Raw genomic sequence first — 25433 nt, 5'->3', positions numbered from 1 at the left:
TAGTATCATGTAGGAAAACATTCCCAAGTTGCTTGTGTTGCCATTAGATCTTTGATCTTTGTTTTTGAAAATGCATTCCAATTTGTATAGTTTCAGTTCTGTATCTTGCATATCTTTCTTTGCCAACTAATCTCAGTTTCATCGGCATACCGATGCACCTCGACATAACAGAGCATGATACAACGATTCCATGCCTTATAATTTAAGTGTACCATACACCAAGAAATGCAACCCAGAGGACAATGCTAATAAAAAAATTGACATATTCAATTGAAGTTCAACCTTTAGAAGGAAGGGTTAGCATGAAGTATACGACTCAATGGACCAAAAGTAACAATGGATGTGTTTATTTCAACAACTAAAACAAACTTAATTTCCAACAAAAGTGAATATAAAGAAAACTAGAAAACCACCATGTCTGAATTTGAATTACTTTAATGAATTCAGATATAGCCATCCAGCTGTTCTATCTTTTGGTCTTCATGCTGAAAATTCATACCGATTGCCGCGCTTCCTGCAAGCCAGTAATAAGATTCATATGAACTATCAACCATGGCAAAACTTTTCATAGATGGAGGTGCTTGTCAATAGAGTTAGTTGCATTCGAAGTAGAGAAATTAATGTATGTGTATCAGTTTGTTAAGCTACCACTATTTGGTTTATCTTGAGGAAGGTTCCATCCAGCTATAGGAGTCAAAAACAACTCCATCCAGCGTACTCCATACCTAACCCCACACAGTCTATCTATGTTGCTCCAACTCATACCTAGACTCGACCCGTCGACCCCCATGTCCAACGTATTTGTGACAGGAGCAGAGGGATAAGACCCCCATAAACATAATATCCTCTAAATACATGAAAAAATAGAAAAAAATATTGAACATACTCGTGTCATACACATCCTATCCGACACACACCGAACTCCAACAAACATACAAGAGGCAGCTTATCTTCTACTCTTTTCAGCCTATTTCATTATCTTGTCTAAAATGAAAGTTTGAATCTATTGCTCGTTAGTAATTGCAAACAAAATTGGCTCTTTACAGCCATTTTTGCTGAAAGCTGCAAATTAAAAAACCAATTGCATTGATCCGTTGAGTTCACTATGTCTCCAAGATAGAATAAAATCAACATATAAAGAAAAGATCAAGCACACTGAGATGCCAAAAATGGATTCATAAATAAAATAATACATCTGGTTAAGAAAACTAATTCAATTTCCCAGATCTCTCAAACAGTAAAAAAACCTATAATATTTAGTCAAATTCCATTTTCCTAGAGTAATCAACAACCATTTTCTCAAAAATTCAGAGATTTTTGGTTCTCTGTGCTTTATTCATTTTAATTCGAATAAATTAAGATCAATAGCAAAGCAATAACATATAATAATACAATAAACCAACAAAGTAACATGAAAAAACAAAATAGAAATGGAAGGAATCAAACCGCACCTAACCAGATCCAACAATAATGTTGTTAATGGGGATAAAGATGAGCTTAACGAAAAAACCCACAAATCCCATAACCACGAATCCGATCGCTGTACGAAACGCCACCTTCGTAAACTCTGAAACAAAACAAAGAAAAAAAAATCTTGCAATCAGAATTCAGAACGATCAAACAAAACCTAAAATTAGAAATGAGAAAGGAGTAACCTTTTTGATCAGGCTTGTGGCATTTCTTGACAAGACGAACGCTATCCTTAGCGAACTCTCTTAGCGGATCGAAAACTGAATCAATTGCGTCCATATCTCAACCCCCTTTCTGGTTTGATTTGGTCTTTGGAAGAAACTCAGGAAATTTTAAGATCTGTGGATCTATTAAAAGGGTAGAATTCTAAGAAAGGCAACTTGAGGTAAATGAATAGGAGCCGTTAAAATAAGATACGGGAGTGAAAGAGAGAATGTGAGCCGTTGAATAAAACTAAAAGAAAAAAAAACTGATGAAAATGGACTAGCAATATTTCAATTTAGTCCTCAATATTTAACAAACATTTTAATTTAGTCCTAATGGAGGTTTCAATTCTAGCAAACAGTAGTAGTAGAGAACGTAAAAATCATCAAACACCGTATTACACCATAAAAAATTTCATACAAATGTAAGCACACTGTCAGGAAATAAGCTTTAAGTGGCTAACAATACATTATGTCTAAAGAAATTATTACTTGCAATGAAATTTTCTTTGGTAAAAAACTATACCGACAGAGGAGAGTGTCGCTAGAGATGAAAAAGTCCGTCGGTAATAGTTACAAGAAACAAGGTAGAACATATTGAGATGCATTTTTGTGTGCACATCACTCGACATGTATGTGAATACCAATGGCAATGATCAAGATGGTGATTATGCAGAAGTATATCACGGCGTGGATTATGATGGTTATCCACTTGTACACATGTTTCCGAATTCTATCACTCGAGTTTTCGACGGCAGCTAGAAGAGCAACCCGATGACAAGAGGATGAACAAGCTGACTGCGATGATGATCGGTCCCCAGTCTACACTCATTATTTCTCTCTTTCTTTCTTTTCACTTTTTTCTCGAATTCACACTCGAAGCAAAGGGTTTAAAGATTTCTTTTTAGAGAGAGAGAATTTGGTCTCTTCCAATACAAATTGGTGAGTAAGTAGGGTTTGAGTTTAAAGGGTGGGTAAGGCATATAAATGATTCAATGTTTATACAAATAAAAGGGAAATAGCTTAAAGGTAGTTTTTTTTGGGGGATTAATAAACAATGCCTTTACCATCAAATAGATAGATAGGTACAATAAGCAAATAGTCCTCATAATAATAGGGTAAATTTTTAGTCTAGTCCCCCAACTATAAAAAGTACAAAATAATCACATTGTTTAAAAAAGTAATAAATTAATCCTTACTGGTTAATTTTTTAATCGAAGATGACGTGATAGTTAATAAAATTAGAATAATAATAAATTCATTTCTTAACCTTTATCCTTTACACATTATTGTAATTTGTCCTAGTTCTAAAACAGCAAAATATGAGTTGTAAGTTGTAACTAGTTTTGTATAATGCACAATATATTTCAAAAGAATTTCATACCTTTTAAGAAAATCTCTTGGTTTTGGTTTACATATAGCGAATTCAAGTTAAATTATGACAAATTTACTCTATTTTTTTTGTATTTTTAAGGTCAAATTAAAAGAAATTAAAAGTACATGGATTAAAATGGAAAAATTTAGAAATTAAGGCAAGCAATGAGTTTGCTCCATTCTCAAACGCCAGGATTCGAATCCCTGACCTTGCTTAAGGAACCTAGTACCTCATCCCACTAAACCAATTAGTTGTTGGTAAAAATCCGACTTTAAATTCACTGAAACCAACATATATTCAAGACATTTTAATAACGATGCCAGTTTAACTAATATACATTCAATAACAAAAGAAATTTTATAAGATTCCAAAGTACATTAGTTTATTATTTCAAATGGAAAGATCAAATTCAAGATTGCTACGGCTCCTCACCAAAGTATACATACATCATTTCATGCATGTGAACTAAAAGGGCGTGTAAATTTGCATCTGATTCAAGATATGTTGAAAATTGTCGATTGGCTTGTCTATGTGATGCGTGTGAACCCCTTCGTAAGTGGTGAGAACCACAGTTTCATCTTTGGTTAGACGTTGGACTTGCTTCTTCACATTGCATCCTTGATGTGTGCATCGATAGTAGTTTCTGTACACAGAAATAGACGTAAGATTTTGTGTTGGGAGAGTAAATTTATAAAATTTATGGGAGGGTAAAAATATATTATCGATATAAAATACATAACAAAATATCTTAATTATATGAGAATTTAAAATTTTCAACACTGCTCTCTCGCCAACCCTCTCCATCCATCCTGTATGTACATGCAACATTATATCATCACCCAACTGAGCTCAAAACCATGCATGCAACTAAATTAATGGGATTAATCGTACTCGAATTCGAGTAAATGTGTATAATACGAGTGAGTATGTTGAATTTTTCTGAGTAATTCCATATGCATGCATGCAAGATGATCATTACATGTGATGTAACAAAAGATGTAAGAAAAATTAGCTGAAAATCATGAAAAAGAAAAGCAAAATTAAAACCTTGGGAATTTGTTGTTCTTAACAGCCTTTTGCCCATATTTCCTCCAACGATATCCATCATCAAGAATATCAACTCGACTCCTTGTTTCAAAAGCATATCTATGCTTCTTAATCTTCTTCCCCTTCTTTCTGCAACAATCACCGCCGGTTGATTTTATCTCAATTTCAGGCCCGACAAATCTGCCGTTTTCGACAAGTTCCTTAACTTCTGCTACCTGGTTGAACCTGCCTGTCTTCATATCCGGCAACAACCCAATCGAAGTATCCCCATGAAAATTATCGAAAAGCACTTGAGAAAAATTATTCTCCATGTTTGATGGTGATGACACAGGAAAGAACATTTGATAATTCTCCATATGAAGAAGAAGAAGAAGATCAACTGCAAAAGAAGAGGCGGCGGGCTTGAAATGAAGGCTAAAAAGATTTACATGTACTCAACAAAGAAGGATTAGTAAAAGAAGGTGAAGAAAACAAAGGCATATTTATGGGGTATAGTTGTCGTGGTGGACCCCACAATTTTATTATTTTAAAATATTTAAAATATATGTTTTATTACCGATAAATTATGCATTTAATATCTAAACTATCAGTTTTTATCTGTTTTAGTATCTACAATTTCAATTTTTTCGAAGTCATATCTAATGTTTAGTTTTTGTTTCATTTAAGCATCACACTAATAAAAACTTTAGATATGATTTTGAAAAAAATAAAAGTTTAAATACTAAAATATATCAAACTGATAGTTTAGATGTTAAACGTGTAATTTACCCTTTTATTATTTAATTTTAAAAATATATAATAATTTAACTTTAACCTAAATAATAAGACGATTTAAACTTGGTTTTTTTTTAATATTGTGTAGTAGTCTCGTGATATATTATTGTTTGTTAATGAAATTGTTCCTTAAACTCGATCTATTTGAATCTTATATATTTATATTTAAGATTTAATTTAAAGTAAATTAGATTCATTCAATTGAACGAATAAATAAATCTGAATTTAATTAAAATGACGTAATTTCACACGTGTAAAAGAAATTTCCTAATTTTATTAGTTATATATATTTAAAAATTTTCGGCTGGTGGGACTGCGCCTCCTCCTCTCTTTCCTGGAAAGATGATCAAAGTTAATGCTATATCAATGTAGCTCTTTTTCCTTAAAAGAAATTAGGAGTACAAAACAGCCGGCCGGTTTACTATGAGATGATGATTAAGACTCCTTTATTTATGAATATTTGATTTAGTTTTTCTAAATTCATATTATTATAAATTTAGATAATTTATAAATTAAAATATCAAAATTATAAATTGTGTGGATTTGAAATAGATATCGATACACATCATCGGATATAAATTATCTTTTAACGATAGAAATTGAATTTTATTGATAAAAATAATGGAATAGGTCAAATTTACAATGCATCTAAGCATAGAGGAAAAATGGAGACAATAATCATTAAAAAAAGTTAACGAAAATAAAAATATTAAACCTAAGATACGAAGATAAACGAAATATTTCTTTGAGAATGACGATCAATATCAAAATAAGCCAATAATACTAATAAAAACTTCTTGTCTCTATAAAAAAATGTTTACAAAGTGATAAAAAGAGTGGTGAGCGAATCAAATTATCTGTCAGGTTGATTCGCTACGCAATTCTTGTTATATCGACAAACAACATTTTATTAAAAAGGTCGAGATCTGACTGTATGTGACCACTGACAAATCAATCAGAAAATAAATGTCGTGAGGGTCTTTATGCGAGCACCAAAATGATCAAAAAAGTATGCAAACCAAAAGCCATAAGAATTGTGTCACAAAACCATAGAAAACATGGGGCACAAAAGCATAAAAAAATGTGTCACAAGTACAAAGATTCTTATTTAAAATCGAAAAAAATAAAAAATAAATAAAAAAACATAATAAAAAATAACTAATAAACACTTATTGCCGACAATCAATGTTAAGATAGTAACAAAAATCAATAGAAAAAATAAGTCAACACAAAAATATTGAGAAAAAATATATATAAAAATATTATGAAAAAATAATTATTTCTTATATATTCATTATCTGAATTTTCATTTTTATATTGGAATTTGACTTGAAATTATAAAATAGTGAATAATTTTATGTATTTTGAATAAATCAAATATTCAAACATAATCATAAAATTTTAACATTAAATTAACTTCAAACCTTTATGATGGGTTATCATCTAATTTATTGATGATACATAATCGTATTTAGAGATGGACCGAGGGGACGGGTGAGGCAGTTATCTTGAAAATTTAAAAATACTATCTATTTTAGATTTTTTTCTATGTATATTTTTATTGAAAATATGTTTTCGCCCCTCTGAAATTTTATAAGTTCAAGTTCACCTCCTAAAATTTTAAAAGTTCAAATTCTCCCCTAGCATAAAATCAAACTTCCGTCCCTGGTCGTATTCATTCGATATATTTATAGGATAAAATTTTAATATACTACATTATATGCATACTTTATATTTGGAATTAATTAATAGAAATCTAGATTTTTTGAGTTGTAAATTTGACGTTAAGATAGAAACATACATTAGTGGCGTATCTATCTATTTTTTCCACTCATGGTTGGTTTGGTGGGTGGGTGGATGTATGTATGTATGTATGCATGCATGCATGCAAGAATCATGAATCTCACCAAATCAATAGATCCTACACCATTCTTTTATATTTTACGGAATTCGGATTATATTCTAAAATTTATTAAAGAATATTCATACGGTTCATATCTTTCCTTATTAAAAAAAGTGAATGTTTAAACATCAAATATCATACCTTCACAAAATATACAAAGGCTTATATGATTGGATAAATGATTTTTAAAAATTAAGAAAACGAGATAAATATGAAATAAATTATATACAATATGAAGTTAAACATAGTTTGATCATGTTTATCAATATGGATGGGAGAAGAAGAAAAATCAGTTATACAACACATATTACAAATAGTATAAGTACTTCTTCGTATCTTAAAAATTCGATATATTTTTAATAAACATGATATATTATTAAAATTCTATCAACATGCCTAAAAAACACATCATTCATACAAAAATTTCAAAGTATTGTTTTCTAATAATTCCATTTCTCATAATTCTAATTATAAAGGTCAAGATCTTCTCTATGTTTGTAGCGTCAAGAACTTGATCATAAAAGAATCTTATTCTATAAGAATTATTAATTAGTAAACTTAATCTTCAATTAGTATAATTAACAGTGTTTTGAAAATCGGACTGGATCGGCCGGTTCAACCGGGAACCGCTGTCTAGTCCGGTTCAATATACACAGGTTGAACCGCTATTAGTGAACCAGTTAGAACCGCTGAACCGTTCGAACCAGACCGGCTGAAAACCGGAAAAAACCGCCAATTTAATTTATTTTTTTTAAAATTAAACCAAACGAAGTCGTTTGTTAAACGAGCCAAGTCGAACTCGAGTATTGCTGAGCTCGACTCGAACATAAAAACTTTAAAAGTAAGCTCAACTCGACTCAAACTCACGAGCTAACAACTATCAAATTCAACTCGAACTCGAAATATAATATTGAAACTTGAACTCGAAAAGGCTTGAACTCAAAAAAAAATTAGAAGCTCGATTGAAGCCTAAAATTCGAGTTTGATTGAAGTGAAATAATAATTCACTCAATGTTCACCAAAAGGCTCAATGATTTTGAATGTCAAATTACCTCTATTATTTATAGAAGTTAGTTGGGATGCTCTTCTATATTTCTTAGCCATGTGAGATTGTTTTGTTCTCATATTTTTACTCTTTAGACTTCTGGGATGCTCTTCTATGTTTCTTAGCCATGTGAGATTTTTTTTTAAAAAAAATTAAACCAAACAATATCATTTTGTTATGATTTTTTAACTCCAAATTTATTTTTTAATTATAGTTATATAATTATATATTATTTAATATGTTTTACTTTAAATATTATGTTGTAGTTAATTTGAATCATTTTGTTTAACTTGATTTTATGGTTTTTAACTTATATATGTTATGACTTGCTTTGAATATGACTTATGATATAAAAAATTATTTTTTATTAAATATTTTTTGGTATTTTTATTTAATTTTTTAAATAATTATGACATCGTCCGGTCGGATCGATTCGACCGGTTAAACCAGTGAACCGGTAGCATGACCGGTTCGCTAACCGATCCAGTTTTGAAAACCATCGGTTTTGAAAACCATGATAATTAATAAACTTCGCAAGAGAATCTAATGCTTCTACACAAGGACGAAGCCACGATTCCAACTCGAGGGGGCAAAGTATATTAATCATAAAAATGAAGGGGACACAGTATAATTAACCATATAAAATGAGATGAACAAAATCAAAATAAACTAAAATTTAGAGCTCTAATTTAATATTTTTCCCATATATTTTTTTAATAATAAAAAAATGGAGAGGCAGTGGCCCCGGGCCAAAGGGCAGTCAAAGAAGAAGACTGGCTATGAAAAAGATGACAATGGATTGTCTTGATATGTAGCTTAAACTCGAAGAAAGTATTTGATGATGTTAAACATATAAATTCAAATTTATCGATTATTATTATTTTTATAACTATTTTTTATCTAAAGAGGAAAAAGAATAACTTTAACTCTTAATGGATATTAAAGTCATAATTTATAGAAGATGAAAATGTCAATTGAGAACATTTTAATCATTTATTCTAGGGATTGTCGTTATCAAATATATACTTTAAATAAAAATAATATGAATAGATTAAATAAAATTTATAAATATTTTGATTTTTTGATAACAAAGAATTGCATGCTACAAGAATAATAGAAAGGATATTAATATTAAAATTTAATATCAAAGAATAGCATGCTATAAGAACAAGAGAAAGATATTAAAATTAAAATTTAAATATAAATATATTAGTAAATGTTGTTTTTAACGTACGACTATATAAAGTAACAAAATTAAATTCCAAATTCATAATTCATAATTCATAATTCATAATTCAATTTTCATTGCCGTTTGTATCGGGCTTGAATTCCAATAAACAGCTGCCATTTTTGAATGATTAACAGTAATCTAGAATGGTGTAATAATTTATTTATTTTCCCAGATAAAGAGAGAGGTTGAAACCTATACTATTTTATATTTTCTCAAGATTATTCGAAAAATAAATATTGTTTTTCCATAAATTTTAGATTAAAGCAACTTTAAACATATATTATTTTATATTTTCTCTAGGTTATTCGAAAAATAAAATAATATTTTAAATATTTTAAATAAGATTATATGTCTGAATTTTGATGTTGAGAACGTTGGATCAGTGAAAATCTTCTCATTTCCTAATTTTATTTTCAACCGTCTATTGTCACTCATTCAAGTATCTTAAATCTGTGTAAAACTAAAACAAATTGTATTGTTTAAATAGATCTTAACTCTTAAGAAATGATAATATTTTATTTGATTTAATTGATTAATATATTAAATATCGATAATTAAATAAGGGTTTACTACACGAATTATCACTTATGTTTCTGTTTTGTCCACTTTTGGTCATTGATTTTAAAAAAATATGGTCACTTTCTCTTTTATTTAATTAAGATGTGATTACCTCGAGTTAACTGTTGTTAACAACAGTTAAATATTTTGATATAATCACACATTTGGTCCACATTATTTACATATTCTCTCAATTTAATCATACTTTTAATAAATTAAAATGAATTTAATCCTCCTATCGGATGATGCCACATGTCATGCCATGTGTCACCATTCGATTGGAGGACTAACATTATTTTAATTTAATATATTTATTTCCACCAATTAGAGTGTGACATGTGTCACCATCTGGTTTAAAGAAAACAAAGAAAAAGCAAATTGGGGCAAAAATGATTCAAACTTTTGTCACTTAAGAAACTAAACATGTATCCAATCATTAAGCCAAGACTAGGGATGGAAAACGGGCGGGTCGGGTGCGGATACCCCCTCCCCCATCCCCATACCCACCTAATATTTTTCATTCCACCACCCGCCCACCATCATGATGGGTACAAATTTTCAAATCCACACCCGCCCACGCGGGTACATTTTCAAATCCATCCCCACACCCACTATCCATTAGCGACATACTCATCTAGACCCGCCTGACAGCAAACTAATGGGATGTTGGAGTTGGTTCCCATATAGTTCGTGATGGGGTAGCAACGCATGCTTCAATTTGTCAGAGGAATGGCTCTACGAATGTTATAGAGACAAATTGTAGGGAGCATGTAGTTACAGATCTGGATTGTTGAGTTGCTTTTGATGTTAATGCTCATAGTGCACCTAATATGGGTTTTGAGGGGCTAAAGAACATGGAAATTGCTGCTTTTGATGTTAATGCATATAATACGGCTAATTTGTGTTTGGATGAGCAGTATGGGCTAAAGAACATGGAAAGTGACGTGGTTAGTGGGATTATGGGTTTAATCAAAGAGCCGAATATTTCCCTAATTAAATACCAGATTAAAGACTAAATATCCTTAATATTTGGTTAAAATTATATGTTATATATTATACAATATTAAAATTTATAAATTAGTCTCTAAAATTACACCTAAATTCATAATGGTCCAAAATTTAATAGATATTTAGCTGGGCGGGCGGATGCGAGGCTGGTAATGTCTCAAACCCATTACCCGCCCACCACCCACGACGAGTACCACTTTATAAATCCACACCCGCCTACTACCCGCTAAAATTATACCCATCCCCGCTCCAATTGGAGCGGATGCGATGCGAAATCCACGAAATTGTACCCGTTTGTCATCCCTAGCCAAGACCATTGTTTGGTCTAAAGTAGACAACATGGTGTATATATTTTATATGTTAGTGTATAAATACTTAAATTCATAATATTATATATATTAACTTAAACAATACTTTTTATATTAACTTATTAAATATATTTTATTATTAATTAAAATTAAAAATATTTTATTTTTACTTTCATTTAAAAATATATATTTTATGTTGAAATTTATTTAAAAGTATGATTAAATTGAGAGAATATGTAAATAAAAGGACCAAATGTGTGATTATATCAACTTTCACGCACATATTCTGTTAATTGTTAACATCAGTTAACATGTGATGACCACATCTTAATTAAATATAAAAACGAAAGTGATCATATATTATGTTTTTTGAAACCCGTGATTAAAAGTGAATAAAATACAAACATAAGTAATCATTCGTGTAGTTAACCCATTAAATAAAGAAAATCTTTTTGTGGGTAGCCGAAAAGGAAGAATGAGAATGGATTGACGGCACAATGGTTATCCCACTAACAATTTTAATCATTTGAATCTAGACTAATATTGGGGGGTTGTTCCCATCAAATGTCTTGCTACATTTGGCCTCGTTTTATTCATTGCCCGATCGTTCAAGTCAAACACAAGGGGAAACACCAAGGAAAAATCCTTGTAAAAGTAAAGAATCATTGGGTGTTTGAATTAACACATCGATTCCTAGGCTGAATTGCACCACAGATTCTCAAGCTATATCCGGTTTTTAAAATTAATTATCCGATAGAACTAGGGATGGGCATGGGATCGAACTCGACGGATTTTGATCTGATCAGATATAATCGAGCTGGATTTTTTTAAAAAGAAGTTCGGGTCGGATCGGATCAGATCAGATCAGATCGTTTTTTTAATGTGTTGTTTGGGTCGGATTCGGGTTTAGGGTAAAAATATCCGACCCGGCTCGAAAATATATATAATTTTACCTTATATATTTAGGTATAATTACAATAATACCCCTCTATATATTATTTTTTTCAATTAAGTAACTGTTTTTATTGAATAAAAATAATTTTTTTATTGTTTCGGGTCGGGTTTTTAATTTATATATCAGGTCAGGTTCGGGTCGGGGGAAAACTTATTTTAGTCGGGTCAGGTCGGGACTCGGGTGAAAGACTCCTTGTTCTCGGGTCGGGTGGACCAAAAACCCGACCCTTGCCCATCCGGCCATCCCTAGATCGAACATTAAATTTCAATTCCCATTTAATATGAAATATATTCTAAATATAAAAAATATTCTAAATATAAAAAATGTGTAATTAAATATACACAATCTTAATTATTTTAATGTTAAATCCTAAACATCAAACCTTAAATTCTAACCTCTAGACTCAAATTCAAAACTATAATCTTAAAACTTTAAACACTAAATCTTAAATAATACAAATAGCATTGAAATGGACATGAATGTGTAAATTAAATTTTACACAATACGTTTTCAAATAATTTTCTTTTAAATTATATAGATTAAATTTTAAATATGTTTGTACATATTGTTTGGATAATTTAATTTTTACATGTTAAATATCAAATAAGTACTCAAACTATAGCGTTCACAAATAGGTGCTTAAAGTATATTTTGACTCATCTCGGAGTTTAATGTTACAAACGTTACTATTTTAGGTGTTCAGGTGTCAATGACGTTAATTTCTTCCGTTAAGTGACACATGTCACGATCTGATAATTTTAAAATTTATTTTTATAAAAATATTATTATATTTATAAAAAATATTAATTTCTCATCAATTATAAAAAAGCCCCAAAATCCCTAAAATTCTCATATCCTAAACTTAACCCCCGTCGTCCTTTCCGACCATGAACACCGTCGCCGACGTAGTCTCTGCCATCATCCTAGTTATACATTATCATAGTTGCCGTCAATTGGCTGTTGGAATCGCGTGAGATCGATATTTTCATCCTAGTGTTTGCGGATGTAAATTAAAATAATATTTTATCGGTCAATTTAGGAATTTAAATATGAACATTTAAAACCAACAACCAATTGGTCTAGTAGATGAGACACTAAATCCCTTAAGCAATATCAGATGTTCAAATTTTGATATTTACGAATGAAATAAACTGGGTTTACAAGGTTACTCTCATAATAGGCCTTTACAAAATCTAATTTGAAATAGACAATCAATAAATCAGATATTTGTAATTAAACAAAAAAGTATAAACATTTTAAAAAATGAATGCATCATATTTAAAATTTATTACCAAATCACAATAAGTTTAAGGAGAAAATAAAGAAAATTTAGTTCCACAATATATGAAATTATTTAAAGTAACCGATGGTCCGTTTGGTTCAAGAAAATATAGGCTATTTTATTTTTATTTCTTAGAAAATAGAAAACATTGAAAAAAACATGTTTGATGGTAAAATTAGAAAATGATTTCTATAAATTAAAAACAAAAATAAGTGAAAATATTAAAACATAAAAAAGATGTTTTAAGCATTTTCATTAAAATTATTTTGGAAAATTGAAAATAGAAAAATACTAAATTTAGATTTTTAACTTAACTTACACATGTTTAAATCTTTCTAACAATAATTTTTTGACTTAATGGTATATAAAATCCTCAAACTTTTGGAAAAAATCACTATGGTTCTTAAACTTTTGTTTACACTCAATGTGGTTATTAAACTAATTTTTTTAAAAATTTAATTTTTAACAATTTTATATTTAATGTTTTAAATATCTTAATAAATGTTTATATTTTATATTTTAAATTTAAATAATAACTTATTTTAAAAAAAAATTAAATAAGTTCTCAAATTGTCTAAAATATTAATTAGGCCCTTAAACATAATAAAAAAAATCAATTAAACTCATTTACCACATCATTATCCATCGTGCTCTACACAACAATATAATGAACTGTCATATAAATATTGTAGATTATCATGTAAACTTTGTGAACCGTCATTTAATCGTCTTGAAGATTTTATTCAGTATGTCAAAAATTTAAATAGATTTTTTTGTGTTATGGAATTTCTTATCAATTTTATTGTTTTTGCAAAACTCACATGTTAAATTTATGTAATAAATTTTTAATAATTATATTTTAATTATTTAATAACTATTTATTTATCTCTATTTTAAAAATTTAGATACCAAATATATTTTCAAAATTTTTATTTTTGAATTTCATCTTTTATTTATATTAACCAAACATGTTTTATAATTTTCAAAAAATTGAAAATGAAAACTATTTTATAAGAGTAAAAACAGAAAACTATTTTCTAGAACCAAATGGAACCCAAATTTCTTGAAATAAGAAGAAAATGTTTAGGGTTCTTTTATTAAATATTTTTGAAATTATAATATAATAATGCATAAAAAATACCAATTTTTTATTCGATTTTTCTTTTGCTAAAAAAAGGTGTTGGGCTTTCTGTAGTGATCCAATGGAATTTTTGGTCCATTAAATCGAATCCTAAACCCACCATAAATAAATAAAAGGCTCATCCACTTTCAGTCCCGCCAAACGCCCGCTGTACCGCCGTCGACCACCGCGTTCCTCCACTCTTCCACCACGTAGTTACCAGTCGATTCACATCTCTTTATTTCCATAATCTTAATATTGAATTTTACCATATTTTGGAGCCCAGGATGGCGGCTTTTGCTTTCTCAGCTTCGTCTTTGTTCGGTTCGAGAATTAGCGAACCATTAACCTTAATCTCCTCGAAACCGCCGTCCATGTAAGCGTCTTAACCAGCATAATGTCACTAATCCTTATGAATAAAGGAAATTGTGCAAACTACTTTTTTTTGGCAGGTTGAACTTCAAAAGAACTCCACTGATTAAAATCTCATGTGATTACTCTTGCTTGGAAGTAAGTTTTTTCTTCTTTTTAATTGAATTTAAATTCTCACTAATTTAAAAGTTTTTTATGATTTTAAGGAACTGACTGTTTCTTTTTGATGTATTAACCTTTTATTTTTGTGTTGTTGTTAATGGGGTTTGCTTGTTTTGATTGAATGGTAATATTGAAACTGATGGACTTTGCTGAAACCATGTAATCTTCTTGGTTGATGCTCTTTCTGGTACTTACATTGGTATAACACTTCTCATTTCAAGGTTAAGGATGTTTATTATCGACCTCCAGGGACACAGATTAACCTTCTGAATGGAGTTAGCTTTTCTCTTCCGGAGAAAAGGTAAATGCTTGTAAACAATAGAAAAATACCATTTTAAAATTAATGTTGCATAGGGAATACTGTTAGGAACACTAGATGATTATCAGCTGATCTGATGAAGCTCTTAAAAAAGACGAAGAGAATGGTCATAAGACATTTGAATATCCTGTCAACCATCTACTCTGTTGAAGCAGATCTAAAGTTGCATCATAGAATGAATGGTTCAAAGTTGACCTTTTGTTTTGTAGTAAATGGTTTGTGTGAATTGCTGCAGCTTTGGCTTAATTTTTGGACAGAGTGGAAGTGGAAAAACTACCCTCTTGCAGGTCTGCCATATATGTTTGTGTGTTTTTTTAATCATTCGTTTTATATGCCTTGTATGTCTTCTTACTTTTTTTTTTATTCTTTCAGCTACTTGCAGGGTTGAGCAAACCAACGTCAGGTTCTATTTGTATTCAGAGATATACAGATGAAGGCAAACCAAATCAATCTCCGAAATCTTTAGTCCCACAAAGAGTTGGTATTGTCTTCCAGTTCCCAGAGAGGTACCTCATATCAACTATAAAATACTGTTTGTCCTTTTTTTGTTTTCTAGGGTTTTGGATCTCTTGATTGCTGCCTACTTTTAATTTTTTTCTTCATGAGTCTTCTTTTGCATGTTCGCTGGACTTTTGAGTTTTCTGAAGTAGGCATGTTTTGGCAATCTTTTAGAGTTGTCTTATTTACGTATATGTTTTTTTTCTGGTTCTGTACTTGTTAATGGAAACTCTTGCTTCTGTAATTAATGCAATATTTTATGCCGATCGAGCAACATGAATCTTTATTTGGTTAATGCTTTTTAGGTTTAAGACCAATTAGTAATTTGAACTCATCTTCTTAAGCTGATCTGTATCTTAGTTCATGTTCTTATATATTCTGAAAATTGTTTTATGGTATGTTCCTGGCAGGTATTTTGTAGCGGACAATGTACTTGATGAAGTTACATTTGGCTGGCCAAGGCAAAGGGGTGGACCTCAGTTGAAGGAGCATCTTGCATTAAATCTCCAAAGAGCCTTTAATTGGGTGGGCATGCTAGTATATTTTTTTTTATCTGCTTGGGCCTTGGGGTCATTAAACTTTTCCTCTCTCCTATATATGACTTTTAGTGAGGATTTGTTCTTAAAGGCTTCATCTTTGCCAAATCTAACACGAATTCTTTAAATGATGTTAGGTTGAATTGATGATCATATAATTTTTCTAATATACTTGTTGTCATTGAACTTTACCTCTCACCTATCTACATTTAGTGGGTATTTGTTCTTAAAGTGTTCATCTTCGCCTAATCTAAGATGGATTCTTTAAAGTATGTCAGGTTGGATTGAATGGTATCACCCTGGATAAAGATCCTCACTCATTGAGTGGTGGTTACAAACGCCGACTTGCTCTTGCAATTCAATTAGTAAGGATTGAAGATAGTAATTTGCGATGTGAAGTGCAATTTTTAAACAATGACATTTACTATGTCAATTCAAGTGTGATTATTTATATCATAACATGTTTTCTAGTCACTGATTGTTGTTCTTATTTTATGCCCTTTTTCATTATCTGATGGCTGAAGGCACAAATCCCTGACTTATTAATATTGGATGAGCCTCTTGCTGGTCTCGGTATGACATTGCTTTTTTCTATTCTGTTTTTCCTTACATTTCTGTTATCTTCTGTTCATGATATAGTTTAGAAACTAGAGTTCCTGGATGGAACATTACTTGTGAAGTGATTTCAGAATAACCAACAATTTTTGCTAATTGATTTAACTTTGACATGATCTATAAATAGTTCATTTTCAGTTTTTTCTACCTTCTAAATTTTACCATTGCTTATGCTTCGGCAAAATCAGATTGGATGGCACGTGCAGATGTTGTGAAACTTTTGAAGCATCTGAAGAAAGAATTAACTATACTTGTTGTCAGCCATGATCTCAAGTAAGCCTTAGCTTCTGATTTACCATTCTAGTTTATTTCCATTGGAATGCTATATTAATTGTACAATATATAGCATATGATGTCTTAACTGGGGAAAAAACAACTGCATAAACCTTAATCGATTCATTCGATCTCAATGCTGTCTGCTGTCCTTTAACAGGTCTTTTTCAAATAAATGACTTGTATAACTTAACCAAACCAAGCTGACATATGTTGTACCTGAACCCCTTTTATGATCTTAGTGATCCGATCCAAGATGCAATAAATCAAATTTTGTTTTTTATGATTCTCTTTTGATAGCATGTGTTTATACTTTCAGCTTATGGAGTTTTTGGTTTATTTTCAGAGAGTTAGAAGATTTCGTTGATCGATCTTGGAGGATGGAAATGGGTGGATTTCTGAGGGAAGAGCAGCTAGTTGTTTAGTATAGGACATTGCCTGGTTGGTTGACATTTCTTTCTGAGGTTTTATAATCTCTCTTTTCCTTCAAGTTTTCTGAGTAGATTCAGGTATTGATGTATCTCAATGATGCAATTCCTTGAGGTGCATTACATGCGGACCCAGATTTTCTCAAGAAAGAATTCAGACAAGACTTAAAAAGTGCACATAAACACATCTTCAGAAGTCTACAAAAAACTAATTGCATAACTTTGTTATGACACCCAGAGGGATGAGGCATATTTCTCCTAATAGGCTTCTTTTATTGAGACTGTTAACACACTCGAACACTTTACGACGGAGCTGAAATGGTAAAGCCACAAGATTGCTGAAAGCTATTAGTAAGCATTTGTTGCCATTCCTTCATTACAGCTCCAACACCAAGTCTACAATAGCAGCAGCATAAGATGGGCAGACATGTTATAAAAAACTAGTTACTCAATTACTTGATCGCAATTCGCAAAGCTCAATACAATCTATTTTGCTACTCTATATGTTAACATCACAATAATAAATGGGTTTAGGAATATATTTCTGAATATGTAAAAAAATTGTCTATTCATTGGTTAAATATGAATGACAATTCTAACGGTGTATTAAATATTAGTTTAATTATATATATGTTTGCGCGTGTGTACTTTTTTGGGGGAAAAAACCTTGATCTGTTCAGCATTGTGATGATTATTCATTTAATCATTTTCCCTTTCAACATCATTATTGAATTTTTTGGTTTAAACTTTTTTATGGTTTGTACTTTGGAATCAACCATTTAAACATTGGCAACTAAGTGAATGCCTGAAATAGTTGGAATATGCACCAATTATATCTTTTTCAGGGGGTGCGTGATACTTACAGTCTGCATCCGTTTTGATCCAGTGCTCCCCATTTGAACTTGCAGTTGTAGAGCCATTAACCCCATATTGAACTTACAGTGTGTTCCGACCTCGGACATTGATCCCTGAGAACCCGACAGAGGGCATTTCTCCGAATGATATTTCTTCTATGCCTAGCCTGCCCAACATAGTATACTAAGGTGCCCTATGCTATCTCTAGTACGAGACTCGATAGATTAAAGATGCCCTGACATAACCAATTGGCGTAAACCCATACAGTAATCCTATTGGTCTAGATAACAGGATATGTCTCGACAATACCTTTTTGTGACAACATTAACATCTAACCTATCGTTTTTGCACAACTCCTTTTAGTCGAATGAAATCCTAACCTTATCTCTAATGTGGATTAGGCCTAGTTACTACCTAGAAACCCTTGCTTATGTAGTTCCTCCCTAGTTTCTCTTGAAACTAAGGATAATTTGCCAAGACATTCTCTCGAACCCTCAAGACCTCCTAAGGAAAGGCTACTCTCGTAGCTCCTACAACCTTAAGGCATTAAGTTTCATAAACAAAACAGGTTAAAGCATAGAAAAACAACCATTCATTGAAATATAAACTTAAACATCCAAGCGAACTCCCACCAAATAGGATTAGTTCATGGTGGGGTTAGAAATAAACAAGCACAAAGCAAGTTTCATTCGTTCCTTACAACCCAATAACAAAATATGAAAGCAAAGAACAAAGGGGAGGAGAGTAAGCCTTCGACGTGCACTGCCCAATGCTTCCCTCGGCCACCAAAAAACTGCTCCCAGCGAACTGGCTCCTCTCGGATGCTCAGGACGCCACTCCCTCAGGCTTGTCTGGAAGAAATGCCACGTCAAGTAGGATTGACGGAGAAAGATGAGACCTTCTCTCTCTAACTTTTTAAGCTCAATTCTAGGTGGAACCAAAGTCTTCAACAATGTGGCTTTATCCTCTATTTATAGGGGAAAACTAATCCTAGGACTTGTTGACTTTCCTAGGAAACCTCAAAACCATGGTTAAATTGCTTGGGAGTCGGACAGGACAGGCTATGATACAGCCTGGGTAACTGACTGAGTGACTGGCATAATCCCGTTGCAGGCGCCCAAGGACAGACAGGATCTGTAGGGTCAGGCGGCGTCATCAGCAGAACCGGCGGTTGCAGTGCCGGTCCCTCCAGGCGGATCTTCGAGGTGGATTCCTCAGGCAGAGCTCTCGGAAAGTCGGAGACAGCTGGCTTCAAAAATATCTTCTAGCACTTTAAGCGCTATCGAAATGCCAGTCGAACTTGGCAATTTCATTTTGCTCAGCAATCTCCTTGCTTTCAATTTCTGCACATCATCTAACAAACACCTTTCCCATAAGGCAGCACCGCTTTAAAAATAAAATGACACGGCAAACTGAATTCCACCACATGAAACTAAATGCTTCTAAATGCATCTACATGGGTCTAAATGAGCTATTAGACACTCAATAACTTAAGTGAAAAGGTCCCAAAATGTGACCTTTTACGGAGTTATCAAATAACAACTGTAAGAATCTAATAAATTTGAGAGTTACCTTCATTTTGTTCTTGTTTTGAAGAGCTTGATTGATGTCAGATTGTTTTGGTTTTTCATAGGAATTCGGTGTGGAACTGTGGATATAGATATTTTAGATGAATAAATAGAGAAACGTCTAGGATTTTTGCATCATTATTTGTAACAATCAATGAGCTTGTGATCGCTTGAAGGGTATGAGATGGCTATTGAGTGGAGAGAAACAAGTAGAAAAATACAGATTTTGGTTGGCTGCACTATATCAATATCAAATTGAAAAACTGAGTGATTCATAGACACTCGACTCCATGAGTGTCATCTCTGTCCTGCATTAAATGCATTGTTGTATGTCCGTGGCTACCTGAACGTATGCAAGATCGGCATAGCCATTGATCATCAACTATTATTAATTCTTGATGTTGATGAGTTTATCATGTCTATCCTATATCAGATGATCATATATTGTTTATTGAGAAGCATGCAAACATATTCATATGCGTAGACACGTTCACTTCAGTGTACTTGTATGATTACTTTAGGACATGTATTTTGTTATAGGGTGCTACCACCATTACGGGGACTGGAACTTTATGGTAGGACATACATACAGGTATCTACCTCGAAAAGGTCCCCATCTATTGTACTGATGTCAACGTGGTTTTTTTTCCAGCTAAAATATCTCAAATAATCTTATATGTTAGGAACTACAATTATTGGCTTCAGAGGTGCTTTCAGTTGAAGCTTGGTGAAATCTGCAACATTGCTAAACTGTTGGCAGATGATAAACCATAATCATGCATTTGCTTAAATTTATGTTAATGATTTATTTGATACCATGTTCCGTAATTTGTTATAATTTTAGACCCAATTAAAACGGAAACATCTACACTCATATGGGACAGCAGAGGCAAGTTTCACTGTATAATTTGTATTACTATGCTTTTCTTATTGTGAACGATCATGCTAATACATCTGTACATCTCATATGGGATGTAGGGCAGAGGCAAGTTTCACTTTATGATTTGTATTTCTTTGTTTCATTGTGAATGATCCTGTTAATAGATCTCTACAAATTGCAGCTTCCATAAATTGAAAAACCTCGACTTCACCATGCAATAATGTCATCGTAGTCGTTTTTGGAAGAAAGTGACTGGATTGCCCCAATTATTGCATTCTAATTCCAGGACAAGAGCAAAGAATGCACTACACATGACATTGTGTTGCCTGAATCAAACCCAGATTTGATGTTGAACATGTGAATCCCACATGGCAATTCCAATGGCTACGGCAATTCCATTAAATATTGTGTTGCCTGAGGGATGTGACCCCCGACAAAATTTCACAGTTCATTCCTATTCCAATGGCTACGGCAATTCCACTCTATATTGGAGTTTACTTTGCGGTCGACATGTTTGTCGTAACAGTAATCTTGTACGTATGTAACAGTAATCTTGTACGTATGGGAACGGATTAACCAGAAGGATGCAGAGGATTACGCAGGTGTGGTCGCTTCAGGTTTAATTTGTGGTGATGGTATTTGGACCATACCATCAGCCATACTTTCTATCATGATCAATCCGCCTATCTGCATGTACTTTGGTCCATCTCTGAGTAGTTGATTAGGAAAACCACTGGCTATGATATGCTGCAAGCTGCATCAGTGCCTGTATGGAAGTGTATTGTAAGAAGTGGAAGGTTCATTGGATTCTGTACATGTGTCTGTTCTTTCATGTATTTCCAGTAATGAATTTTAAGACGAAAATCTCACAATAAGTTGTTTGGTTTCAGTAAATGGCTTGTATGAATCTCAAAATCGGTTTTACGAGAAATATTTCCGTTCATATGAACCACTACTGATCTAAATATTTTTTTGTGCTCTTACAAGAAACATAAAATGATTTCTTTGAATAGCATTTGATGATCGGAAAAGATCAACTAGATTAACAGTTCGCTACTGATCTAAATATTTTTTTAATAGAAACAGGAGCCATCAGCACCCTCTCTCTGCTGCCTTTGGCACGCAAATTGTACCTCTCCCGTCTTGATGTTAACTGTTACAGTATTTTTGTGTGTCGATCGGTTTCTTGTGTACCGGGAAAAATGTAGTATCTGCAGAGTTTTGGAGGAGAAATGAAGGCAACGCAGGTGCTGACCATGGTCTTTCTTGAAGAAGATAAATCTCACAATCGACCTTTTGATAAGCTTTTAAATTTTCATCTTTTAAAGACGTTACAACCGAGATGAATGCTATAGGAACATTGGTAACTCCAAAGAATGATCTATAACTCGTATAATAAACATATAAATAAAATCAAAGCCTAACGAAGTGGGCAAAACATTCTAGTTGATTATTATTACAAGCATCTCAGATGAGATCATTACTTATTGTAAACTACATACAATGTATGTGAGGTTAGGTTAAACAGTAGACTATTCTCATCACAGAGAAGAAAAAGAGTTGCAGCGCAAGCATGACAATGGCACCATCAGACTTAGCTGAACAGCCCGAACTCTTCCCCACAAACTCACCCGAGCTCGGTACGGGTGCAAAGGCTTCTGAATCTGGCCATTGCGGTGGAGCTTCAGTAGGGAAAAATGAGGACATATTGGGTGCATTCACGTACGGCAAAACACCTGGAGAGGCTGAGATTGCAGGCTCATTGGCGACAGTTTGAAAATTAGACAAGAAAATGACCAATGGCATAAGAGCAACAAACAATTTAGAGCTGGAAGTAGCCATTGATGTTGTCTGAGAATTTCAGCTGAAAACTAAAGGGTATTTGAATCTTGTGAAGGGTGGTGGCTTGGCTGGTGCATCTCACGAGATACACTGTGGGAGTGTTAAATTTTTCTACCTATAATTTAAGGCATAATTATTAAAGCCTCTTCGGGTTTGGTTTCACTTGATTTGTTTGGTGTTGGGGTTTAAGATTCCCTTCTCTTGTATTATACATATGATCTTGTCGGCGAATGCTTGCTTGTCTGCCACATGATTTTACGGGCCTTGGATTTTTCCACAAACAGGTCTTCAACCTGTTATCGTTTTGGTTTTGCTGTATCCATGTGAGTTAGTTAAACGATTTGCATTTTCATTTACGATAGATAAGATGAATCACATGTCCATTTACAATAGTCTCTTGGCCTTCATTTATTAAGGTATGTCCCTTTGCTTCTTACAATGATTCTACGTTTCTAGATTTGTGAAGGGCGATGATGAATAGGATACAAGGCTTTCCAAGTCAAATTCAAGAATTAGGCAGCCTAATTGCACCCCAAAATAATACAACTTAATGTTAAGATTCATTAAATTTGTCAACTTTGGTTTGTGCTAGATTCATTATTATTTTCGAGGGTGTAAAATATTTTATGTTGCATATATATATATAGGCGTTAAAACAAAATTCGCTTAGATTGTTTTAGTAACAAGTGCCTTCTTCCACAAAATTTTGATTCAAGTCATTTAGGACATTCCTTCGATCACGAGGATACATGTTACTACTCTAAATTTCCTGAGCAAAGGACCTCTTTTAGTAGTTGTACACTTATACAAGGCCACTCCCTCACTGTTATTCTTTTCTAATTTGATAACTTTTACAGTTTCATATCTTTCGGCCAATTATAATTTTTAGCATGATTATTGACATGCTCATGTCGTCTTACCAACAGTCATGTCCATAGATGGACCGAGGGGTGTGACCGTACCCTAGAAATTTTAAATTCTTTTATATTTTAAGTTTTTTCTCTGTATTTTCTATTGGAAGCAGATGATTTTTTCAAAGGACATGGACCGGTTTGATAGTTTGAGGTGTTGGATGTTGATTTGATTAGGGTCTCGGTTTTGTCATCACTTTAAAGTTGTTCTTTTATGCTGATCTTACTCTCTTTTTTCACTGTTTCGGCTTATTTCCTTCTTTGTTTAACCCTAAATTTTCATCCCTTGATCATTTCTTATGTATGGGATTTGTATCCCCTCACTGCTTGAACAAATAAGGGACTTTCACTTGGTATGCATATAACTTTGGATGTGTTATTTGATTGTTTAAAAATTCTCTACTTCTGCCAAGCCACCACCCTTCACAAGATTCAAATACCCCTCAGTTTTCAGCTGAAATTCTCAGACTACATCCATGGCTACTACTAGCTCTAAATTGTTTGTTGCTGTTATACCGTTGGCCATTTTCTTGTCTAATTTTCAAGCTGTCATCAATGAGCCTTCATTTTCAGCCTCTCCAGCCATTTTGCCTAGCGTGAATGCACTCGATATGTCCTCATTTTTCCCTACCGAAGCTCCACCACAATGGCCAGATTAAGAAGCCTTTACACCCGCGCCGAGCTTGGGTGAGGTTGCGGGGAAGAGTTTCGGCTGTTCATCTAAGTCTGATGGTGCCATTGTTATGCTTGTGCTGCAACTCTTTTTTCTTGTCTATGATGAGATTAATCTCTACTGTTTAACCACATATACATTACACGTAGTTTACAATAAGTAATGATCTCATCTGAGGTGCTTGTAATAATAAACTAGAATGTTTGCTTGGCTTTGATTTTGTTTATATGTTTATTATGCGAGTTATACATTATATCGAGTGATCACTTACGCTTTCATCACTCAAGAAGACTCACTAACAAGACTTGATATCAAATACATACTGGTTATTGAATGGACAGATGAGTAGTTTGGAAATCATATATAACAAGTTGTGCTACTCTGATTTGAATACGAATGGAAGGGTGTATCCACTATAGATATTGGACACAGATACTTCAAAGCAAAATGAAGGGTAGGAGAGATGAGATCATGAGAACAAGGAACCAAGAATATGCTGTCAGCTTATAGATCACTCTTTGGAGTTGCCAATGTTATAATGCTATCGACAAAGTAATAGTCACCTCAGTCATAAGTTCATAACGTCCTTAAAAGGTGTAAAATTAAAAGCTTACCAAAAGGTCGATTGTGAGAATTTATCTTCTTCAAGGAAGACCATGGTCAGCACTGGCATTGCCTTCATTTTCTCCTCCAAAAATTTGCACTTGCTTCATTTTTTCCGGGACACAAGAAACCGGTCGAAGTACAAAAATACAGTAACAGTTAACATCAAGACTGGAGAGGTACAATTTGGGTGCTAAAGGCAGCAGAGAGAGGGTGCTTGTCGAATCCTATCGAAAATATTTAGAAATCCCACACCGCTCGGGTGTTATTGAAGTTGTTTGGTTAAATACAGTGTAGGCAGCATAAATGTTCGCCGAGCTTGGTAACTTGAGCTTGTAACCCAAGTGGGGGCGTTAAGGTTATGGAAGTCAGCGCGTGAGGCTGGATTCACAGAGCAGCGAAAACTTCCCGCTCTCGGCAGTGGAAGGATTACAGGCCGGTGCCTGCTTGGATTCCGTTGGTTGACCAACTGGACCTTAATCTTTTTTCATTTGCAAAAGAGTGTCAATCTGCAACAAATATGGGGGGGGGGGCATTCATTTCATTTGTTTGGAATGATTCAATAGTAAAATCTCAAAGTCACTCTATGATATTTCTTCGACAATTAGGAGATAAATAT

At 32.8% G+C, this 25433-nt stretch overlaps 3 protein-coding genes and 1 pseudogene across 7 annotated transcripts; 1 reads left to right on the top strand and 3 right to left on the bottom strand.

Annotated features, from left to right (window-relative positions):
- Positions 1-246: 246 nt before the first annotated feature.
- On the bottom strand, positions 247-17089 carry LOC120137969 (protein transport protein Sec61 subunit gamma-like). 3 transcript variants are annotated; one of them, XM_039153609.1, is made up of 6 exons: positions 17078-17089; positions 2531-2536; positions 1656-1751; positions 1452-1567; positions 467-514; positions 247-430 (listed from the first exon to the last, which is right to left on the bottom strand). In XM_039153609.1, exons 3-4 carry the CDS (start codon positions 1747-1749, stop codon positions 1452-1454), a joined length of 210 nt encoding a protein of 69 aa, XP_039009540.1. In that variant the 5' UTR covers positions 1750-1751; positions 2531-2536; positions 17078-17089; the 3' UTR covers positions 247-430; positions 467-514. The 3 variants fall into 3 exon arrangements, with proteins under 3 accessions (XP_039009540.1, XP_039009539.1, XP_039009538.1); XM_039153608.1 differs by lacking the exon at positions 2531-2536 and adding an exon at positions 16210-16214 and having other exon boundaries at positions 17078-17082; XM_039153607.1 differs by lacking the exons at positions 2531-2536; positions 17078-17089 and having other exon boundaries at positions 1656-1845.
- Positions 2295-2505, bottom strand: LOC120137771 (annotated as a pseudogene).
- LOC120137967 (probable WRKY transcription factor 75) lies at positions 3387-4521 on the bottom strand. The gene is made up of 2 exons (XM_039153606.1): positions 4096-4521; positions 3387-3691 (listed from the first exon to the last, which is right to left on the bottom strand). The coding sequence occupies exons 1-2, from the start codon at positions 4449-4451 to the stop codon at positions 3514-3516; spliced, it is 534 nt and encodes a 177-aa protein (XP_039009537.1). The 5' UTR covers positions 4452-4521; the 3' UTR covers positions 3387-3513.
- On the top strand, positions 14417-18026 carry LOC120137966 (ABC transporter I family member 11, chloroplastic-like). 3 transcript variants are annotated; one of them, XM_039153604.1, is made up of 12 exons: positions 14417-14491; positions 14566-14655; positions 14732-14789; positions 15035-15114; positions 15368-15419; positions 15505-15638; positions 16041-16155; positions 16445-16531; positions 16691-16739; positions 16970-17054; positions 17401-17495; positions 17598-18021. In XM_039153604.1, exons 2-11 carry the CDS (start codon positions 14567-14569, stop codon positions 17477-17479), a joined length of 828 nt encoding a protein of 275 aa, XP_039009535.1. In that variant the 5' UTR covers positions 14417-14491; position 14566; the 3' UTR covers positions 17480-17495; positions 17598-18021. The 3 variants fall into 3 exon arrangements, with proteins under 3 accessions (XP_039009535.1, XP_039009536.1, XP_039009534.1); XM_039153605.1 differs by having other exon boundaries at positions 14589-14655; positions 17401-18026; XM_039153603.1 differs by having other exon boundaries at positions 17401-18023.
- Positions 18027-25433: the final 7407 nt, after the last annotated feature.

Source organism: Hibiscus syriacus, unplaced genomic scaffold (genome assembly GCF_006381635.1).
Source record: "Hibiscus syriacus cultivar Baekdansim isolate YM2019G1 unplaced genomic scaffold, ASM638163v2 tig00110676_pilon, whole genome shotgun sequence".
NCBI lineage: Eukaryota > Viridiplantae > Streptophyta > Magnoliopsida > Malvales > Malvaceae > Hibiscus > Hibiscus syriacus.
This window is presented reverse-complemented; position numbering and strand designations above follow the sequence as displayed.